This window comes from Cygnus olor, chromosome 10 (genome assembly GCF_009769625.2).
Source record: "Cygnus olor isolate bCygOlo1 chromosome 10, bCygOlo1.pri.v2, whole genome shotgun sequence".
Classification (NCBI taxonomy): domain Eukaryota; kingdom Metazoa; phylum Chordata; class Aves; order Anseriformes; family Anatidae; genus Cygnus; species Cygnus olor.
In genome coordinates, this window is record NC_049178.1 from 17,785,325 (window position 1) to 17,808,718 (window position 23,394).

Consider the following 23,394-nt stretch of genomic DNA (forward strand, 5'->3'; position numbering starts at 1 on the left):
CGGTGCCACCGCCTCGTCCCACGGGACGAGGACACTGAGTCATGAGGATGGGCAGTCCCATTAGTTCTGAATATCTTAATCCAGTCTTTTAAAAACTTTTCTGGGAGCTGACAATTATTTAATTAAATGCTGCAGTCACTATCTTCGCCCGAAGCGTGACTCACCTTCATTATTCCCATCCCCAGAGAAGTTTACTTTACCCTGGGGTTTGTACTACCTTCCATTGAAGCTGGCCTGAGCAAACAGAAGAGGAAGCATGTTTAAGTATGTTTTCTGTGCCATTCTTGGAAGATATACAACACAAATACTCTTCAGTCAGATTTATGACGACAAGCAGGGATACAGACAGGAATAGGGTGGGGTGCTGTAAACCCTACACATCGGTGATTAATACGGAGGGCCGCATTCTGCCGGCAGCCATGCGGAGACAACTCCCATTCACTTCCATGGCTTTTTTGCACGTTTATCTCAGGATAAATCTGAGGATTTGGCCCTACCTTTGAAAACCGGCCATGTACCTTCCGGTGAAGAATCTCCTAGCTGCACAGTCGCTGCTCCAACAGAAGCACTTAACCAGCAAGGGCCCAAACACACGGCCAAACACGGCCCACCTAGGCGGGCAGGTTTGGGTGGCTCCGTCCAACCCCGTTTTACCGCATTTTCACACCCCACCTGCGACTCCAAAGAAGGCCCTGCCTGTAATTTCTAGGCACGGCAAACACCGCGTTTACCCGCTGGGGAAGCGACTTCCGAAGGCCTCCTGCAAAGAAACTCCACCACACCACAAAGCGCCCCGTTAAAAACGGCACCCGCGCCCCGGACCAGCGTGGGCAGGCGTCCTGGTGGAGGGCTTGAAACAGTTCAGAATTATGGCCTATATATCCACCCTCTTAACTCCCACCGTCCAACTTTTTCATGTAGCTAGTCCCTAGTAATACTGGGAAGCAAAGGGCATGCAGCACCAGCAATAGGCTATTATAGCCCACACTTTATTACCCATTACTACCGAGGTCATTAGCGGTAAGAGTGATTGTACCGGTCTTAACCTATTGATCATTGTAACTACTATCATTTAATCCCGTGTTGAATGTCTGGAAAGCTGCTAAAGGCACACAAGAGAGAGTGCTTTAGCGATGAGAAATATAGCCAAAGCTTGGAAATTACACTTTGATTCATAAAATCTAGCCAGTGGTTTAAATCAATAGTATTTAAAACAGTCATGTAAGTTCTTAACTATAGCTCTCTAATATTTATGGGTCCCTTTTTGAGTGTATTCACTCAAAACTAAACTTTATTTTAGATACTGTGCACTACACTTTACCTTACGTTAGATAAAATATATTTATTTCTGATATTTTGCCTGATAGTAAATGAAACCTAAACTGAAGGCTATAAATTAATTTTAGATTTTTATCTCTCAGATGTCAAGCGAAATGTGTTGCCAAAAAAAATTACAAACCAACTTTGAAAATGGCTTAACTGTTTAAGTACATGAAAACGAGTGTGTTTTATGAGTTAACAATGAATCACAGAAGGCAGTTTATGAAGAACTAAAATAATTCTGTCTTACTGCCTTCGGGGAGTTGAAGTTCAAATTAAACTACTGGCAGATATATTTAAAGAATGCTAACTTAGCATGCAGAACAGAAATCAATTTTTTTTTTAAGTTGTTTATTTCCATTTTCTACATGAAACATGATTGTTGTTATTGATATGATTAATGAAGCGCTTCTGGTATTGTTGACTGATAACAATAGGGTGTGGTAGATACCCAGCTGCATGCAAACCTGGCAGCAGAGGTAAAAATACAGCTGCAATTTGGCTTTCGGAGCTGTGCTAGTATAGACCTGCTGACATGCTAATACCAGCAACGGCAAAAAATGTCTTTAATACTCACAACTGTTTTCAGCCACTCTCTCTGTCTCCCAGGGTCCTGCCTGCTATTTCTCCGGCTCCCCAAAAGCCTTCCTGTCCTCTCCCCAGTCCCGAGCTCTGGCAGCACGCCGTGTTTTGGAGAGGCTGACCGAGGCAAACTTGCACAACTTGGGCCAAGTTCACCTCTAACTTCACAAGGGAGTTACAGCAGGGATGCATTTGTCACTCCTCCGTACCACTCAGACAAGGGTCACGGGGATGAAAATGATTTAGACCGATTTAATCATCTAGTTCCCCCATTTTCCCTGATATTAATATAATTAAATACTAGCTAAATAATTTCAAGTAGTTTAATCTTGTATGAAGTGGGGGGGGAAAAAAAGAGAAAATGCCATTTTCACACAACGTGCCTTCATTGCTGGATACGGTGATGGTCTTGTTAACTGTTAGCAGGCATGCATGGAAGATGGGGAGGGTTTCCTTAATTCATAAAGAATAACTCTGCCAGAAAATCCTTTTCTCCCGTGATGTATGTTCACACTTGATTTCAGTAAGTCCTCGGAGCAGGCACCTTGGATTTCCAAACAGCAATTCTTCAGTTAAAGATTTTGTGATAAAAGTTAAACGGAGCACAACGCAGCCAAACACAGAGCAAGTGGCTGAGGAACAGTTAAAAATGCTGGACTGCCAGAAAAATAGATACGGCTAGGCAAAAACAAACAATTCGATTGAGCTGTCTTATTAGAAAGCTATTACATGCACTACTTTTGCAATATTTAAAAAAAATCGCAGCCGAAACAATGCAAAATGGCTTTGCTTGTGCCCCAGGAGAAGACAAACCCCGGGTAGCCTGGCAGAGGGAAAAGCACAATGCCCCCAACCGCAGCAGAGCCCAGCGACAGAAGAAGTGCTGAACGCAGGACCCGCATCCATCCTGAGACTGAAACACTTCTGACATAATATTTCAGCCTCCAAAATAACAACCCAAAACTGCCGCTGAAAGAATTATTCATGCAGAAACTGCAATTCCGTTTCATTATGCAAAATGGAATCTCGCTTTTAGACTTAGTTATTTTGCCATGATACTGCACAACACATTAAGACAGGTACTGTTTATTACATTAATGTAAAATCAGCTAAGTAGTCTGTCATTAGCATAACTGTTCTCTCCGTAACAATGCAGCTCCCTATAAAAAGAGGGGGAAGAGAGCCTCTTTAAAATTAAATTAGCATTTTATGGTTATAATTTTGTTTATTGTATTTTATCAGTAGGAAAGATCTGCCTTTGACCCACGGAAGGCAGGGAGATGGGCTATGCTGACATTCCCCGGCATGTCAGGATGTCTGCTCTCCTCTGCATTCTCTTCTAGCTAAGGAAAAACGGGGATATTTTCATATTTGTTTACAGAATGAAACATCTGATCTTATCTACCACTTCTCATGCATACCAGGTTTCTCACTAAGTGCCAGGATAATTGTTTCTGCTATAATAAATACCCATTTAATTTGCATAAAAATATAAAGTTTACATAAATTAAATCCTTTCTACATCTAACATTTGTCAAATACAGACTAAACCGGAATGCACACAACCAAATACTCATTTAATAAGCTGAGTGAGATTTCAACCTCAAGATTATCACCATCATTTTTCACATTTTAAGAAGTTATCATTTTTGTTTCCCGCTCCACCGTGAAAGGAAAAATTACAACCTGCTGTACATGCTTCCTAACAGCGGTGATATTTATAATGGTTCGTTTTAAAAAAAAAAAAAAAAAAAAAAAAAAAAAAAAAAAAGCTTTTTTTTTAACCTAGAGTTTAGGAAAGGAAATGTTTGCTCCACATATTCTGCCAAAACACCCTGAAACAAACCAAAAGCCATCCTGCTTAGAAACACACGAATTACCCCTCCAGCCCTTGAAAACCCCTTGGCACCTTCTCTCTCCCCACCACCCTAAATACGCTGAGAATGATCACCGTGTCAGCCTCCTCGCATTTGTGTATTAATCCACTAATACATTAAGGAGAGCTTAATTAAATAATAAAAGGCGGTGATTGAATCAGCAGCGTTCAGCACGCCCGGAGTTCTCCGGAGCAGGCGGTGCTGCAGCGAGGGGCTCTCCTTTCCTCTTTCCTCTCCCCTCCTGCCTGGGCAGCCTGGGAGCAGCGGCGCAGCTCGGACCCCGGCGGTGCTGGGGCTGAGCCCCCTCTTTGCTCTGCGCCGGATTTCTCTTGCGAGAACCAGCCGCAGCGCTCTGGGGCACGCGAGGAGGCATCCATTGTCCTGGCCAGCTGAAAAAAATTAGGAAGCTATTGGGAAAAAAAAAAAAAATATTCACCTGGTTAAAGCACGCTGCGTGTTTCACGTAGGAAACAGGGGAAGGCAGCTCCAGCCCTGCTTAAACACTCACTGAGGCTCTGCCACTTCGGCTGCGAGCGGAGCCTTTCTCACAGTTGTAAACTTTATTTGCTTAAAACGTGCAGTTTTTCACACCTAGCGCAGACACCTACAGCTGCACATCGCAGCTAAGCACAACGGTGCAAATTAGATTCTAATGAGAAAACATCAGTTGCTTCTTTGACAATCTTGCCATTCAGTGATTTACTTCTAATGAAGACGCACTCCAACCAGCCGGCTCTCCGTGTTAAAGGTCAAAGCGCCTTCAAAAAAATGCCTCGCAAAATCAAGGCAAATGGGAAACCCGCAAAGAAACCTTCTCATAAAGTGGCGTGGCAATTAGGGTAATTGTGCAAAAAGCCGTCTTCGGTAAAAAGTAAAAGAAATTAAGCTGCCACTACTGTAACAGGTTAGATGAAAATCAAAATTTAATGTATTCTCCCTTGTGTCATCTTGTTTTGTCAAGACATCAAATAGAATTGGAAAGTACAAAATAACAAGCCCTTGAGAAATCACAGAAGCCGACCTTTTTGATGTTGTTGGTTTACCTTGTTCTCAGTTATTTGAACAATGATGTTTCAGATTTAAGGGCAAGATAAAGCTTAAAAATTAAAACCTGTTGTCAGTTTGGGGAGGGGGCTGTTGTCCCTCCAAAACAGCAGAGCATCTTACCTAATCAATGAAGGCAAATCCGTCCAAAACTAGTGCAAGGAACAGTTAGCAATCCTGCTTATTTGCTCAACACTCAGTCTGTTTTTAATACCATTCGTTCAACTTCAGTACAACCTACAGATCCTCCTTCTAGCGGAGGAAACTGTGCTGGAAAGGCTAAAAAGAATAAAAAAAGAAAAAAAATGAAGGAAAAAAAAAAGCTGGGGAAGAGAGATTTGCCAGTGCTGCTTCTCTCCAAAATCTCTACACGGCCACTTCAGACCTGCAGAGGAGTGCATGATGCATTTTTTCCCTTTCCTTGTAACTGGAAAGCGAAGCTGAGCAAGTAAGCACCTTACAAAAACAAAACAGCACAGGACATTTTAACTGAACTACAGCAAAATAGTTTCCAGTAATGCAGCTCTGCTTTCAATAAAACAAACAAACTGCTTAAAACCAGCCAAGCCTTTCGCCAAACAATAACAAATTTAGCTTATGGTGTCAGGACTTTCCCACAATCGAGTTTCGCAGGTGTTGATAAAACTGCCCCTGCTACCGCTTCTCCCTAGCAAAGGGGGGAGAAAACAACATCAGCGAGTTAGCTGGCTGCCGGGAAACATTTTGGTAAAGTCAGTCCAAGTTGCAGAGGCATCCAGCACAGGTCTGCCTGAAGCAGCTCAAAAATGACTAGGAAATAGAGAGCGAGAGCACACGAGAGCTTTGTAACTCCTTCAGGTCCTGAACGCCAGAAGCCTTCTCCCTTACCTTTCCTTCAGCTGCCCAGGGCATGCCATCACAGACAAGGAAACCAAAGCCTTTTACACTGCCATAGGAGCTCGTGTAGCTTCGCTATTTTAAAAACGACACGATTGTCGAGCAGCATCAGTGCTCGAGAGCTGCCAGGTTAAAACGCTGCCTAAGTCATCGCTCCAACCGCTCTACATCACTTCCAATGTCTAAAAAAACCCCTAGCACAACTGTTGCGACCGTTTCCTCCATTACACGCGACTCAAACCAACTCAACTTGCGTACACGTCAAAGCCCGCCGTCCATTAGCGCGAGAATCCATCTGTGACCCATTACAACCCGGGGCCGGCAGGTGACGGCTCCTGGCGCTGCCCGGTCCCCGCTCACACCGCCGCGGGGGTGTCCGCCGGGGGCGCGGAGCCACGCACGCCTCCCGAGCGCGCCAGGGACCAGCAGCCGGAGCACGCCGCGACGCCCCCGGCTCCCTGCGAGCAGCCAGCTCCCCAGGAAGCCCACGCTGCTATTTCATTTCTCCCCTGTCAATTCCATTTTATTTATGACTTCTCTCTAGTTCGGCTGAGTGACTGGTCAGAGCACGTCTCAGAGCTCGTCCTTTTTTTTTTTTTTTTTTTTAAAAGCAGGAATTATGCTGCCTAAAAAAGGGAGGGCACAGTGGCAAGGCAGAGTGTATGTTAAACAAGAGGAAAAAAATAACAACTGTAGCAAACAAAAAAATTTCAAAGCGGCCCTTCCTATCGTAAGCTTTCCGATGATTTATGGTTTACCAACTCAGCAAGGTTACGCAACGCTGCATGCCTTTAGATGCATTATTTGAGTCAGTTGAGATTTAATTAAGATCACAGCCTCCAAAATCCCTGTCAAATGAAAATTCACAAAAGACAATACACTATATATCCTCACGCAGATAGTCTCCATTCCATGCTCTGGAATAACATAAGTTAATCCTCGTTTCTATGGTGGCAGACAAAAGTTCACTAATTTTGTTTTCTTTTGACACTTGTGTTGTTTTCTGTTTTATGTCATGCGATCATTCCCTTTTGGGAAGGGAGGGGAGCTGATATAGGGGGAGCGAGCAGAGAGCAATATGTCTGAATACGGCAGCAGATGTATTTTGACATTCTCACAGCTCTGCCGTGATGTCATCAAGTTTTCATATAATTAACCCCTGCCAGCGAGAGCATCATTGCATGACATCTGCCCACTGGGAAGCGGAGGAAGGAGTCAGGGACAAAACACACAAAGTGCCTCGAGCTTGCTCTTGTGCTAAGATCCCAACCGAAAACCCAAACCAGGCTGGGGCGACAAACCTGGGCTCCCGACCCCGCAGGCAGGCCGGGGGCTTCGGCAGGGCCTGGGGGGCTCAGCAGCCTCGCCTGCCCCCCGAAACGTGGCCAGCACACGCAGCGATGCCTCTTGTAGGGAAACTGTGAGAACTTTACCTCGTTCTGGGGTACTTCTGTTCGCATTATCTTAATATCTGCTCGCTTATCTCATGGTTTAGAAATGACAGGTGCTAGCGGTCTTTTGTTTGACAGGCCACTACACAAATAACTGTCTTGCCTGAAAGGGCTAATGCACTACTAATGAACAATAAATCAACTTTGATTATAAAGTGTCAGGCCAATCAGTTTGCAGTTCGGCTCCACCATGCTCTAGGCCGAGGCAGCTCCTCTGTCTGGCCGGGATTTGGGGTCCATCCCCGCGGCCTCCCCAGTGACGTTTTGGGGCAGCGGTCGCAGGAGCTCGATTCGAGCCCCCTGAGAGCGGCCCTGCGGCGGGCTGGGAGAGGGATGGGGGCCACCTGCGGGGTCACCCCACAAAATCTGTCCCTTCCCCGGCGGGGGCACGCTCTGGTACCACAACCTCACAGCGACGGGCGCTTCAGGCCGGGCTGCGCACTGAGGGGCGCCGGCAGGAGGCGGCCTGCCGGGCCCTTGCGACACCCCAGGGGCGCTCTGAGGGTCCCTGTGGGGTGTTTGGTGCGCCACAGCCCGCTCCAGGATCGGGCCCGGCGGGACGAGGCAGGGGAAGCGGCTCCCAGCCGGCCCCGGAGGGTTTCCACGTTTCGCTTTTAGCGAAAGGAGGCGAGCAGCCCGCTCAAGTCACTTTTTTATTAGAAATAAACTTCGGCAACCCGTCGCGCTCGGCGGCCCGAAGCCGGCCGTTCCGTTTTCGTAAACAGCCCTTAGTCACCGCGGGTGATTCACGTTTCCTGCCACCAAACTTGTTTTCGTTCAAAAAAGCGCCCCGACCGCCGCCACACGCGGCCGCCGCGCCGCGGGGCCGGCTGAAGGGCGGCGGGGAGCGCCCCGAGCCCCGCTCCGCCCCGCGGCTGTCGCGAGCGGAGCTGTCACGACAGCGGGGACGAGCCGGCGAGTCAAGCCGGGAGCCGGCCGCGCAGGCTGGGGCCGGCTTTCCGCGCTCTTTTCCGCGAGTTTCGGGCTCCCCCAACCCCCGGCCCCGGGGCACCCACCTGGGCTGAGGCGGCGGCGGCGGCGGGCGGCGCGGGGCGCGGCGGGCCATGGAGCGGGCGGAGCGGCGCGGAGGCTCCGCGGGAGGAGCGGCGGCGGCGGGCCCTGCTCGCGGGCTGGCGCCGCGGAGCCCCGGCGGGCGGGCAGGGAGGGAGGCGGCAGGGAGGGCAGGCAGGAGGCAGGCAGGCAGGGAAGGGAGGGAGGGAGGGAGGGAGGCAGGCAGGAGGCAGGCAGCCGCCCCGCCCCGCCCTGCGCCGCCGCCGCGCACAGCCCGCCCCGGAACGGGGCACCCCCGGGCGCGGCCTTCCTCCTCCTCCTCCTTCTCCTCCTCCTCTCTTCCCGCTGCCCGGCCCGCCGCCCTGCCGCTCGCCCAAGTGTTGAGCAGCCCCCCCCCGCTGTTAGATCTGTTCGGGGAGCACGGGGTGTCAGCCCGCGGCGAGCTCCGCGGGGCGGCCCCGCGCCCGCCGCAACTTTCTGCTCGCTCCGGGAAAGTGCCTTCGCCGCCCCTCGGACGGCTTCACAGCTCCTCTGCCAACGGCTCTGCCTCCGAGGGCTCGAGCACGGCAGGGTTTTAATAGCGGGAGGTGAAAGAGAATGAAGTAAAATAGAACAAAATAGAATAAAATGAAGTAGATGAAATAAAATAAAATAAAGTAAAATAAAATAAAATAAAAAAAATAAAATAAACAAAGTAAAATAAAACAAAACAACGTCAAGAAGCCTCTGTCAGGAGCCCACACCAAGCCAGGCTGCTGTGCCCGGCCTGCGCACAAGAACATCTTTTCCCCCTCTCCCCTACCAAAGCAGAGGGGAGTTAATCCCAAGGCACCAGGATGCTCAAAGCCAGCCCGGGATGAAGACCCCTGCCCCACACAGCCCCACACACCCCTCGCAGCCCCACACACCCCACGGAGCCCCTCGCGGCCCCGCTCCCTGCCGCTGAGGCAGCCGAAGCCTCGAGTGTGGTGCTGGGCAAGGCCTGGGCCCGCGGCACCTCAGCACCGTGGGCTGGCAGGGCGGCGTCACACACAACCAGCTTCCTCAGGCCCCAGCAAACACTTGTCGGGTCTCCCAGAATTTGACACACAGACAAAACCTGCCGTTGTGCTGTCTCCAAGCCACACGCCGCTACCGGCCCCACAACCGCTCTTCTCTTGCCCGAAAAGCTCCCGCACCGTTCGCTGTACCGCAGGCAGCAGTTCCCTCCTGCTATTTCAGTTTGGGCTTGGCATTTTCACCCGCCGTCCGAGCACACGAGTGATGCAGACGGTTCCTTCGCACGCACGCAGCTGAAGAGCCCGAAGCCACCACGCTCCCCAGGCAGGCGCGTGGTTTATTTGCGGGAGTCAGGGGCTGAGAGACAATAGCCCCATTAGTTATGCTGCTAAAGAGCCGCACAAGAAGCGAAGACAAAGGACCCAATTTACTGACAACTTGTGATCTGACGGTAAATGGGATGCGATACGGATTGCTTTCCACCCTAAAGTGTTTTCGTGTCAGATAACAAATTTATTAATGGGATTTTTTTTCAGGTCACAAAAATGTGACCCCACCCTCTTATGAATATTTAATAAGGGACTAAGGGCATCTTTTCCAAGACCCTAAATCTGCCAGAAACAGCCCAGATGAATCAGACACGCCGGCCTCTCGAAGCAGCAGGCCCCCAGCAGGTCAGCAGGCAGAGGGCACGGGCACCACAGCCCTGCATGTGCATTACGTGGGTGCGCAGGAAGCAAACAAACACGCACGCCCTCCAACACTTGGGACGTTTAATAATAGCACAAACCAGTAACGCATGCCACGAGCTCGTAATAATTACTGCTTGCGCTAAGAGAATCCCTCCTGTCCTGGACTTCAAAGTAATCCCAAGCAACCCTGGCTGCTTTGGGGAATGCATCACCAATACGCGGGCTTGCACTTTTTGGTGGCATCTCTCACAGACCACCTCCTGCTCCCTGGTTTGGGTGCGAAGGGCAGCCCTGCGGCCATGATGCCAACCAGCCCAGAAAGCTGCAGAGCTGTTTGCTTTTCCTCGGCACGGACCTCTCGCTGCCCGCAGCACGAAAAGCCAGCGCCCTCCTTCTGCCCTCAGCTCCGACCGACCGCGTGCCTATGGACTGAGCTCCACCTCGGGACATTTCTAACCACCAAGGGGCTGCGTGAAGCTCATGACGCTGCTCTAGGCACTCGTTCCCCTTCCCAGGGCAAAGAGGAGCGTGACGTGGTGCTGCCAGATAGGAGCAGAAGCACAGCCCCGGCTCTGGCACCGCCTGCGCTCCCCAGCCTTGGGCAAGTCACCTGGGGCGTTTGTTTTCCGAAACGGCTGCTCCGTCCTGCGGGCCCCACTTTCTGAGAACTGCTTGCTACATCCCTGGCCGAGCACTGCCCGCACACTCGCCATCTCAAAGGCAGGCGACGGCCTCCTTCTCACCTGCAGAACAGGGATAATGCTGCTCGTTTCGGGATCTTCTCTAGGCCAATATTTGCAAAACACTTGGAAGCTGAAAGGTGCTGCCTAAGCACTGAACGCTGGCCACAGAGCCTGCAAGCAGTATTTTTAAAGCATTTTATGCCCTTTCATATAAAAGCTTCTTACCTGCAAGCTCAGCCAACATCTGCTGTGGGCTAAAAACTTCGGTCTATTCCCTTAGTAACGGAGATGGCAGCACTCGCTAAGTAGGGTCACCATGAAATATAACGCAGTTCTCAGCCAGCAAAATATTTTAAAAGACCAAGAAGGACCATAAACTCCCACTTTAATTCCATTCAATTATGGAGAGCCATCACAGACAGAGACAATCAGATCTGACAAGGATGTTCAAAACAGAAGACATCCACCAACAAATTAAAAATAACAGGGAAGGAGCGTGGCGGCTACTTGGCTCTGCAAGGTCTGATTCGGGTTAAGTGGCAGCATCAACACCTAGGTAAAAAAAAATCACTAGTGTATAGCACGGATACAAGGCTCCGAGGTCCGAGCCAGCACAGCAGGTTAGGATTGCTGCTGAAGATGAGAATGGCAGAAGAAATGGCTGTGCTGTGCTGTGCCGTGCCGCTGCCTCCGTGCACGCCTCCTTCGCAGACTGCCACGGGCACCCATCCCCGCGGAACTGCACGCGGGCTGCAAACGCAGGCAGGGAGGGGCGGCCGGTTTGAAAGCCAGCTGCTGTTTGCAGTTACAAGGGAAAAAGGCGTCTCGGATACTATTCCCACTGCTGGATCCCCAGGCCCATTTTTGTGGGGTTAAATCACATTTTCCTGTTTTGAGACTGCTGCATTTTCCCTTGCTGCTGTTTGAAAGACCTACGAAAACAAATGGGGAAAACAACTGACTAAACAGGAAACAGTGAAACTTATTATCCACAAAGTGCTGAGAAAAAGTACTAAGTAAACATTTTTTTGGGTCGTTTTTATTAATCTTAGCTAACACCCTCATGGTAAAGTATTTTCAGGCAGAAAAGTGAATTTTAGGCTGACGGTGTCTCTGCCAAAAGAGAACACCAAAGCAATTAACATTTCAGTAATGTTTGTGTCTGCTGCACTTCTTTTTCATGTGAAACTGTCGTTTTCCTTATTGCCCTGCAAATCCTGCACGAAGAAGCCTCTTTAAATCCCCTCAGCATTGTGCAATGGTTTAAATTTCACTTCATGGCATGCTTTAAATTACCATTCACATCTTCATTTAATGCATCATTTTATAATGCCAGTGTTACTAGTTAATTTATATATACACAGCAGGATGTGTCAACATTCAGGTGAGTTATGAATATGATTGTGCAGGAGTTATGGAAGGCATTTCTGCAAAATTATGGTTCCCTCTAAACATAAAAATATTAATAATGAATCAAACATCACAGGTAAACAACAAATTTTATATAATTGCACCCCCCCATGCTTCGAGATAAATAAATAAATAAAAATGGCAACATTTTCGCTCTGCATTCGTATTTGATTGATCTTAATAAATTGCCATCTCCTTTCCTAATAAACTGTAATCTCTTGTTTCCGCCACAAAGTAAAATTTATTAGCACACTCTTCTACCAGCAGGTCTGCATCGCTCACAGCACAGTCTGCAAATTGTTCCAAGTACGCATGGGCATTATTCATAAATTATTTTTGTGCCCCAAAGTACACAATATATTGAAAGGCAATCACCACTAACTGTTCTCTGTTACTTTCCTTAATTACGTGAGATAGCATTTATGTCACGTACAGTAGAGGAAATGCCGCAGTTTCCATTAAAACCCCATTTTTTTGCCACGGGTTGAAACACAGAGATCACACAGTGAAAACCACAGATGCCTTGCGAGGAGAGGAAATTCTGGAGGTGCTATCTGGTAGGAGATGGCAACACCTCTGCTTTAAAAGAGCAACCACTGTATACCAAAATAACCTGCTGGGCATGACAACAGTTAGGGCTCCAAGAGGAAAAGTAGGTGTTTTGTCATGATGTTAAAGTTGCCATGGTAAGAAAAGAAACAGAATGAAACATCAACAAAACAAACGTCAATCACGCACGTTTGCCCGTGGAGCATTAACTCGTCAGCTCCTGGCCACGCCAAACAGATCATCCCCTGCGCTCCCGCGGTGCCCTCCCCGGGCTGGGCAGGGACAGTGGGTGACAGGAGGGGACACGTGTGCTGCCTGGCCCCGCAACCAGGGGATGGGGCGCTTCTTCACCTCCTCTGACAGCCGCCACAAGAGAACATCCCTCTGCAACACCGGGCCCACAGCAGGGCACGCGCGCACCCCTACGCGCACCCCTGTGCCGCCACGGACTTGCATTACAACGGGTCTGATGAAATAGGGGCCCTTTTACGTGCCAGCGCCCGTCAGCCCATTGCACAGCGTACTCACACGCAGCCTACGAGTGCCAAACTGTATATCCCGGCCTCTCGGCGAGAATAACCCGGAGTACCGTCGGGCATCTTGCCGTTTTTCACTCCCTCTGTTGGGAACGCACAGCAGCTTATTTTCAATAAAACACCTCCTTAGCAGTAATGGGCCACTGTGCTCACTTCAATGGTCCCCGAGGTTTCATGACACAGTGTATTTAGCTGGCTCGTAGTCCAAGTTTTCCTCCAACATTAAAAGATATATATATATATAATTTTTTTTAAAAAAAAGAAGGCAGCTAAGGGAAGAGCTTTTGCTCATCTTTTCTTTACAGAAGAAAACAGTTAATTTGTAGAGGCACCTGAACAAGAACTACTTGCTACAGAGGTGTTCAGGCACCAGCCCTTATGGTTGGACAGGAGCACGCAGAAACTGAAGCACTGGTGGCACCGCATGGGGAAAGAGCCTGGAAGCGGTGCTGGGACCTCACTGCTCCTAGCAGAGTGCTGGCCGCATTATACCGCGTGCAGGGAATTGAAATGCCCAAACCCAGATGAATAACATGACTTCCAAAGCTGGTGAACAGCATTAAAACCAAGAGGACTTTTTGGGGCAGTGGTAGGCAGAGAAGCCCCTCAAGACGACTGCTGGTTGCCATATGGGACTGGAGAGCGCCTCCGAACCTCGCCTCCTGAACCACCCGGCACAGCGCGGTGCCGCGATCCGTCGCCTCTTCCCAAATAACCAATATTATAGGACAGGGCTCTCCCCTCCCGCTTCCCTCCTCACGGCAAAGGGGACTCCTGCCCGCAAGCACAGGTTACAGCTGACAGCCACGTCCTACCCAGATCCGCCTGTCGCAATCCTTTTCTCCCCACGAGCCACAAGAAGAAGGATGAGGCTGCAAAGCAGCCGGTGCCCGAGCCTGGAGGGATGTGGCAGCGAAGGGAACCAGGTTCACGAGCCCCAGCAAAGAGAGGGATTTGTCTGGGGCCCCTGCAAACAGATTTGCATTTGCATAGGAGGAGAAAGCGATTCCCCAAAAATCCATCTCTGCGAGCAAAGCTACGCTATTTATGCCGGGTACGGGGACAACAATGCGCTGGCACTGAACGCGGCCACTTCTGGGGCGGCTGATGGCAGCGGCTTCGCCACGCGGGGCTCCGAAGGAATGCAGGACACCTGAGGCACCAAATCCTTCACTCAAATGAAATTGCAGGGTGATTAAGCAGAGAGAATGTAACTATCCAAACTGTAATTTGGCCAGCACAATGGATCTAACACCCTTATTCTTGGGAGGAAAAAAAAAAAAAAAAAAAAGTACTGTATTTGAAGTTCAAAATCTAATTAACTATTTGAGAAAAAGATTTCTGTTTTAAAAAGAAAATTCCTAACAATATAAAGAGAATTAGTGCCAAAGTTTTTGAAGAACCACATAAAACGGTATGAAAAACGTATGATATTGTAATAATGGGAATGACTGGATTTGCTCAAACGTTCCTTATACCTTATAATACAAGAATAAAATACAGTGTAAATCCTTCTATCTACATAAGTTCCCCGTGCAGAAAAATCTCTCCTTTAATAGGTTTACACCTTTAACATGTATTAGTTCGGAAAAGTCCTAGGGTATAATTACACATCTTGGCTTGGCACATTAATAGCTGCTCCCTTCATTTACTGATTTCTTTTACTGGTCAATTTGCTGGTTTACTACGCTGCTCTCGCTGCTCTGTTTCGCAGCAGAGCCGAGCTGGTAAAGCGGGAAGGGTCCGAGGTGGCACAGGCCGGGCACTGCCCTGGGGACACCGATACTGTCCCCGGGCCATCGGCACGCAGGACGCCCCTCGGGGATGTGCCACTTGCAGCCGCACGTGCCAGCGAGCCGCGGGGCTCGGCCGCCGCGCAGGGCAGGTCGCGGAGGAAAGGAAGCGGAGCTGCCCTCGCTTCCTCTCCAATCTGTGCAGAAATAACGCCCTGCGAGCCGAGAAGAAAGCAAGGCGAGCGGGGCTTCGCCGGGGCTTCCTGCCACCTTGCCGAGCGCGGCTCCCTCGAGGCCGGCGTGGCCACCGCGTGCCCCGCAGAGCCGGGCTGGCGGCTGCTGCTGCGCCCGGCCCCGCTTCCTCCCGAGCACGCCGGCCGCCTGCTCCCTCCGCTGGGCGTCCCGAGGCTGCCCTTTGTCCCCCGTGCCCAGAGGCGTCGCTCGGTTCCTCCTTTCCTCCAGGCCTTCCCTCTTGGCCTTGCCCCAGATTCTGCTCTCCGGTACCCCGGAGCTCCGTCCCCATCGCTCCTCCCGCAAACCCCATCCTTCCTGCCGTCCCCCGTGCTCCACCTGTCCCTGCCACCACGTGCCACGGCTGTCCCACCTCCCCTCACCGTCCCTGCCCACGGAGAAGGCAAAAACCTCAGCTCCCAGCCCCTGCTCCACTGCTCACCAGGGAAAGGGCCGTATCCACGCGGCTGACTAAAAGAGATGCCCTTCGTCATCTGCCACCCGCTCGCCGCGGGTTCCCTTCGCATCCCAGCGCCAGGCTCGAAGGCGAGGCTGGCGTTCGCAAGGCCTCCGTCCAGCTTTTACGGGTTTTTCAGCAGTTTTAAGAGGGTTTTCTTGTGTTATAGCGGAGCCATTCATTTAATGGCTTTTCAGCACTGCCATTATAAACCAGAACTTTTCAGGTGTTTATTACTCAGCTTTAAAAATTGGCTCTATGCTGAAATTTGGCAAACAAAGTGTCAGCCTAGGAGAAAATTTTATTTTTTGCCAATTTTGTGCTTTAAAAAAAAAATAATGACCCCGTTTTGGCCTCCGTAAAAACGCAGCTTTTGCTGCCTCTGTGACACTGGTGAAGTAACAAGTCAATATTGCAATCCTGCCAGCAGAGCCGCCGTGATTTAACGCCTAAAATTGCTTTGAAGGTGAAGAGCGCTATTGAACTGCTAATTATTAACTCTTATTGCCGAGCCTGCCACACAACAAGGATGCAAAAAGAAAACAAAGGGAGCACGAATCATCTCTGGAAAAGCAAGGCAGAAAGGGAGCGAGGGTCCGGTGCTGACAGGGACGAGCTGGAAAAGGCAGGGTGGGGCCCTCGAGTCCGCTAAGGACACAGCGCGAGCCGATACGGAAATGTTGTTTTTCATTTTCCAGGACGGCATTTCAAATACAACAAAAATACAAATGACACCACGGAGCTTGCTCCACGCCAAAGCTAGCAACCACGCAGGATCAAAACCAGCTTTAAGCCCGGCTGAACTCGAAGCTCAGCAGGGACCTCACGCTGCTCAGCCGGAGCCAGGAGAAACCTGGCCGTGGACTGCGGCAGGACAAAGCCTTGAAGGCGCTGAGGACGGTGACAGGAGCAGCAGACGGGGCAGGAGCAGCACGGGACAGCTTCACAGCACCGCCTGTCTCTGAGCGCCGAGCTGGGGCAGCAGCACCCGCAGCACCGCGGCACCCATCCCATGAGTTCTGCCCCAGCCTGACGTGCCTTGGCTGAAGCAAGGGGAAAGTAAACTATCTCCACTCACACCTCCCAACCCTTCTTCCATTACCTTCTTAAGGGACTGAGGTTTCAGAGAGGGCGTAATGCCAGGAGTGCTTCTTCCTCCCGGGAAGGGGTGAGGGCAGAGCCCCGGCACGCTCCCACCCGGGACGTGCCCCCCAGCGGCGCGGGGTCCGAGCAGCCCACCCAGGTCACTGGGGCCGCTTTCCAACGCAGCAAAAAGAGAAAACGATTTATCTTCCTGGCAACTTTCTGCTTGTCTAAGTGGCAGCTATTTAAATACAATTAACAAGCAAATGATTTTAAAATTACAATACATTTAATAAGGCAGCATCACAAACAATTTGCATCTCATTAAAGCGCTCAAAGCAGCAGAAGCAGCCTCCCCAACGGGCTGCACGTCACGGGGGAAATCCAGACCCCGGTGACAGCTCCGGCCACGGGACATGGGCCAGGGGGTGATGGCAAGGAGGAGCAATTTGGCCAGTGGCCCCGCGGGGAGCCCTGGCCACGGCTCCCTGGGTAAGGAAGGATGCCACGAGCCAAAGCCTTGATGGAAGTGGGTGTAAAACGAGGAAGGAAGGAAGGAAAAGGGTGGGTGTGTGTGTGTGCATGTGGGATGGGCACGTTTTAATATACATTTGTGAACAAAGAGTTTAAAGAAATTTCAAGCTATTTGCTCAGCTATATGTGTAATTAGGAGCTTATAGATTATGCCGCCACAAATCTTCCGAGATTGCTGCTGGGTTTGGACGCACACGAATTCCCAGGAACCTCTCGTACAACAGTCACATACCGATGCGTGCAGCAGGAAAAGACTCACACAAATAACAGCTTTAAAAGCTTCCAACCCACTTTCACCCTCTGTCATCTCCTGCGGTGGGCACGCTTAACCTGGAGGACACAGCAGCACTTCCCAGGTCACCCCCCCACCTCCCCAAATCCCTCTGGCTCCCTTCAGAGACCTGCTGCCGGGCGGGCAGGCGATGCTGCGGCGCTCTCCAGACAGGTTTACATGGGGAGTGCTGTGCTGAGAGCCTCCCCCTGGGTCCCACCCAGCAGTGGGACGCAGGCACCGCTTCGTGTGGGTGTGGGCGAGGGCTGCTGTCCTTTACATCGGCGTAGGGAAGCCACCTGTGCCACAGGGGAGGGACCCTCCTGTTCTGTCCATGGGGCAGAGGGATCGGGCACGGCTGGTGGAAAGCCGGCAGGAGGGATGCGGTACGCGAGGTTTGTGTTAACAAACTCCTAGGCGAATGAGGAAGGCAGCTGAACAGCCCGAATTTCAGCTATCGGAAGGCTTGAAGGAGGCGACTTTCATGAGAGGTCGTCCCTGAACAAGTCGCTTTTCACAATCCGCGTGAAATGCTGGCACCTTCTGCCAGCAACATACACACCAACCCCACCTTCAATCCAAAAGCTTGCTCCAAGGCAGCTGATAAACTGAAAAAGCGCAGTCGATACTTTCTCTAAAATTCAGCACGAGTTTTGCTATGACCTTTTACTTTCTGTGCCTGAAATCCAACAGCCTCTGGAGCTGCGTGTGACAGTTGTTTAATGCTGCGCAGCACGGTTATATACAACACTGGCAGGAGAGAGCGAGAAAATAGTTTACAATTGAATCTGCAGAGGAAATTTGGGTAAGTTCAATGTAATTACCCATTTGGAAGCTGGCCAAGGGCCAGGAGTACTCAAAGCCACGAGAGAGGCTGTAACAAGTGACCAGCTTTGCTTGTCCTTTGAAAGGCAGCACCTCCAAACTGCCCCGTGGGCTCCCGCATGCGCTGCGTCGGGTCGGAGCTCTGATGTTTTTGGGGGAAACCTCCAGTCCTGCTGCTGCTGGCACTGCTGGGAGACCCGGCAAGGCTACCAGCAGTGGCACAGCCCTCCGATCTCAGTGCCGCACGCCCAAGAAGCCCCAGAGGCCGGGGACCATGCCCTGGCATCCCCAGCGATGCCAGAGATGCCTGACACAGGCACTGGGGCTCTTTTTCACTTTATCAGAACAGGATCCTATTGAAATTTTCAGCATTATGGTTTAAACAAAGACAGAACAGTTATTGCTGTTTTAGCAACCAGACTTCACGCTTTCCTCACGTATGCACGCTTCTTACAATTTTTTCTAGCAGGACCCCTGTCCGTGTTTGCCAGCACGCTATCTCTGTGAACCTGGATCTGAAGACAAGCGTCTAAGCAAAACAACGATCACTTTCTATGAATTACTGAACATGTGTAATTCATTTATCTGTAATATTGTGCTAAACTCAGCTCCAATTAAACAAATGAAAACACCTGCTTAGCACACATAGATCTTTCCATACCTCAGGGGAAGACCCATCAGTGCGCTCTGTAGTACAATCTGGCTCGCGACACTACGCTAACAATGCAGAGCTGGGATTTCTTTTTAACTTTTTTCTTTAAATGTACATAGGCGAGGAGATAAAAAAAATACAGTGAGATTTTGGGGGAGGAGTAATTTTTTTTTTTTAATATTTCTATCTTTAGCACGTGCAGCCCTGCACTATTCAACCACTCATCGGGGGCTTCTCACGGGGCTGGGCTGAATGATCAGACCCGAGGGCGCGCGTCACTCTGGGGACAGCAGCAGAATAAAATGACCTTAAAATGCACGTAACTGGCCCCAGACCTGACGATATTACAAAACGAGGGTGCTGTGGGCACGGCTGGGTGGTTTGGGAGCTGCGGGTGCTTCGCTGAGTGCAGCAGTCGCCGCCAGGAGAGCCTGCCGGGTCCCCACCCTGGTTCATTTCCCATTCCTTCCTAACCTGCCCGCAGACAACGCGCTCTCAGCCAGGTCCCCGCAAGAACATGGGCAATTATCCCTCCTCTCCCGCACCCCAGCACGGCCCCGTACCAATTGCTCCAGCCTGAACTGCTCACACGTGAGCCATCCGCAACACCTCTGCTGCTGTAACTGCTCTGGCTTGAGAGGCACGTTAGGAAATTCAATTTCCTGGCGCTAGCAAATGGAAGCACTTTGGTGGCAAAGCACAGAAGCAAAAGAAAGGGCATCCTACAGGTGTGTGGCGAAAGCAACCAGAAATAAAAAGTGCCCCCATGATTGCTGTATCATCCCATCCCAGGCATAAGGCTGCTCATGGCTTTTTCTTTTTTTTGTTTTGCTTTTTTCAGCAAAATCAAAGTTAAAAACTGAAAGTGTTTTTTGGTTTGGTTTTGTTTTTCTTTCCCTCCTTTTATTTTTTTTTAAGACAGGGTGGTCCCCTCCGCTCACTCCTGCCGAATTAGCAACAAACCAACAAAACAATTTTGCAGCTGTCACTGCTGCTCTGATGCGTCCACTGTGGGGCTCTCCCAGAAGAAATCGTTCTGTTTTTTCTTCGCAGTAGACACAGCTGAGCGGAGGACTCAAAATGAGCACGCTTTCCAAGCAACGAGCGCAAGGAAAAAATAACAGCGATGGAAGCCATAAACATACCTTCCCCTGGAGGGTCAGCTGTGCGCAACGGGACTTAAAAATACCTTGGCTATGTTCAGCGTTATGCTAATGCTCCTGGTCCCCAAGAAATCCTCAATATTTGGGGGCCACTTTCCCACCACTGCAGCCTGGGGGCTTGTCCGGGGTGGGCTTTGGGCACCGAAATCATGCCCATCGCTAGCTTAGGGTGAAACCAGCACGGTCGGCTTTTGCTGTACGGTAACTCCATGGATTTTCTGCTCAATGAGGCTGCTCAAGGGTTAGCAGTTGCCCACTGGGAGGTACTCACTCATGTGCCAATTCATCTGGGCAGCACCCAGGACGGCTGTCAAACAGAAGGGCAACCATCGCCACCACAGCTTTCTCCCTCCTTGTTTTAATTCTTTCGCAGAATATTTCTACCACCTTTCCTGATGAAGAATAACCCACCTGATAGCTCCCCTCCCCTTTAACATGCTTATCCCGCTCCGAATCCGCGAGGTGTGACACCACCAAGGAAGGTCAGGATTCACAGAAGCTAATGGTCCGCTTTGAGAAGCCGAACAAGAGTCCCTCAAGTGCTGCTGCTGGTGGCACAGCAGCGAGTCGCGACGGAGGGTTAGAAATCTGAAATTAAAATAAACTGCTTAAAACCTGCAGGTACGGGGAGAGATGCAGGAGACTGAGTAAAATGGGACAATCTTTTAACCCAATCAACAAAGTGCTCATTGTTCCAGTCTAAGACAAGTAACGTAGCAATAAATATTGAGCAAAGGAAGTTAACCTGTATCCACAGCCTTTGAATAAACACAGAAGTTAAAAGTAAAATCAATGCGAGGCCTTTGGCTCTTGCCAACTCGTGCTTTACTTGTTCTTGCTTGGCCTTGTTTTTACTTTGGGGGATTTTCTTTGCCTTCCCCTCTCGTTATTCACACTTTCCTTTTACACCTCCTTATCACGCGACAAAAGGACAAACAAGGAACCGCCAGCACAGAACCCATGACACAAGTGGCCGTGCTGCCGGCCCTCCCGGGGGCAGACCAAAGGGGGAAAGGGGCCGAGGCAGCCCCCAGCCCCGCGCAGCCCCCAGCACTAAACGCTCCCGTTAGCTCCTGCTTCTCCTCCTGTGCTTTATCCCCAGCCAGCGAGACAGGTTGCCACGGAGCGCATTAATTCTGACTTCGCTTTCAAATCGCACTTTATTCATTTGAGCATTATTATATTCCGCGGAACCAGGCGTGAGCATCATGCAAAAGGTATTCTGGTCCGCAGTGGTGAATACAGCTGTGTAGGCAGAGGAATATTTGTTTTCCAAGTAATTTGTGCACATTCACAAAATTACAGCTGTCTGCAGTTCTCCTGAAATATCTGCCCTGCTGTTTACAAGCCATAAAATATAATCTGTCTTTTGTAGAGTTCCAATTGGTAAATTTGGAAATATATATATATATATATATAAGTGCATTTATTTTTTTTTTTTACACTCGGGTTGGCTACTTCCCGTTCCGTGCTGCACGGTAAGCCTGGAGAACACCAGCACTAAGCCGAGGAGCTGCTGCCCTGAGACACGTGAGGGCAGGCCTCCCGTGTGCCACCATCGCTCCCCGCAGAAGAAAGACCTCACGAAACAGGGACACGGGGCACAAGCCAGCTTCAGGGTGCCAGGCTGCTGCTTTGGCCCCAGGAGCTCACGGGGGGATGAGGCTGGGGGCTCACCAATTAACAGCACAGCCGGTGACACCGGGGACAGCACAGCCGTCCTGCAGCAACACCAAGAGGATCCGTGTGATGGAGTTTGTGCCGTGGCTACAGACCAACAGGCTGGGTCGGCGACTGGCATCTCCCGGCACACTTATCTGAGCTACCGGGAGACCAAATGCTCCTTTAGATTCTTTTCTATTTATTTCCAAGGAAAGGTGGGAAATTTCACACAGGTTTTTCTGATTTTTGCCTCTTGCTTGAGGACTCTGTGGCTGCACCTTACACACTGAACAACTGACTTTGCCTCAATCCTCAAAATACGAATTGAAAACGTGAGCTGTCCTTCTCTCCATGAGCTGGAACAGCTGCCAACAACCAGAAGCAGCCCCTGAAGCCCCCTGCCCCAGCACAAACCATGAATATCACTTGGGCCTTAGGTCTTGGTGAGCAGCCAGTGCACAAAAACAAATATCCTACCAAGAAATCACTGTGGGTCTGCTCACTGCCACTGAACAAACCAGAACGGATCACACTGGTGCTAGTGGAGTGACTTTGGTGCACCACCAGACGCAGGAAACCAAACCCAGCTCCGTGGGACGCCTCAGCTCCAGCGCACACCCTGGTGGCTGTCACTTAAACCTGGGAGAAATCTGGCCCCACCTGCGCCCAGTGCCGCAACACATCAAAGAGGTCTGCTTGGCTGCACAGCTACGCAGCAAAAGGCTCAGAATTGAGATATGCCACTCAGGTTAATAACTTAAACCACAGCAAGGTATTATTTGAATCCCTACTGCTCAAAAAGTCCAAGCCGTAAGTGAAAGGACTGGCAAGAAAGGTTTAATAACCACACAGACCACTTTAAAAATCCTCCATCAGCGTGCCTCGCCGCGCTACTTACTCCGCACACACTGGTATATGGCATGATCTATGGAGCTGCAACGTGACTCCGGTGACGTAAGGCGATCGAGGACGGTTTTCCGAGCGGCCACCGGTACCGAGCTCCAGCATCCGCGACCTCGGCGGCTCCGGCGCGGGCACCCCTGGCTCCCCGCGCCCAGGGAGCAGCCCCAGCACCACCTGACGTCCTCCTGGCCGTCCCCTGCCTCCCCTCGCCACACAATTTCCAAATTTTTTCAGCTAGACACGCTAAAGCCAGGATGTAGATTTTCCAATTAGTCTCTGTTTAAACATCTGTTGGTAGACTGCATTTAACATTAGTTATTTGAGCAAAGCACAATTTGATTAGGCTGTCTGAAACGGAGCCAAAGTCTGCAAAATAATAGCTCAATTAAATTTTGTTTTGCTTTCATTTGTCTTATACTTTCCTGAGTGTGATACAGTTGCATATAATCAAGTAAACTAATTCCTTTCAAAATGAGAGATTTCGGTGCCTTTCCCATCTTCTCTCAAAGTTTATTTAATAATCTATTCCATCTTCTCTATGCTTCATCGAACTTCATCTTGACGCAAAGTACATTTCTTTCTTGTGCCTTCAGTCTACTTCCATTTTCTAGGCTTTCACTGAACTCAGATTATGCGCCATTAATGTTACACCTTAAACAGATTAGTAATTTATAAAAGGCAGATTACATTTACTGGGAATATAAGAACATTTCAGCAACGCAATATTTTTTCCTTTGCACACACCACAAAGTATTTTGCCAACCTAACTACACAGCTGTAAAACTGTCAAGCTCCACAGCCAAATTCAAACGCACTCCCAATTGTTTCACTGGTTTTAGTTTCTAAGTTT

General features: G+C 50.1%; 1 protein-coding gene across 32 annotated transcripts in view; it reads right to left on the reverse strand.

The window, feature by feature from the left end:
• The window catches only part of FOXP1 (forkhead box P1), a 370,950-nt gene that overhangs the window by 77,886 nt on the left and 269,670 nt on the right, over window positions 1-23,394 (reverse strand). The window contains exon 1 of one of the 32 annotated variants that reach the window (XM_040568528.1): window positions 8,167-8,427. The exons of 27 other annotated variants lie outside the window; for them this stretch is intronic. Coding sequence is in view for 1 of the 5 variants with exons in the window: in XM_040568523.1 (XP_040424457.1) it covers window positions 5,691-5,714 (24 nt within the window). In the remaining 4 variants the exon portion in view is untranslated. Of the gene's footprint in view, window positions 1-5,690; window positions 5,896-8,166; window positions 8,428-23,394 lie in introns of those variants that run through there. 4 more of the 32 variants (XM_040568527.1, XM_040568525.1, XM_040568526.1 and 1 more) reach the window with 4 other exon arrangements.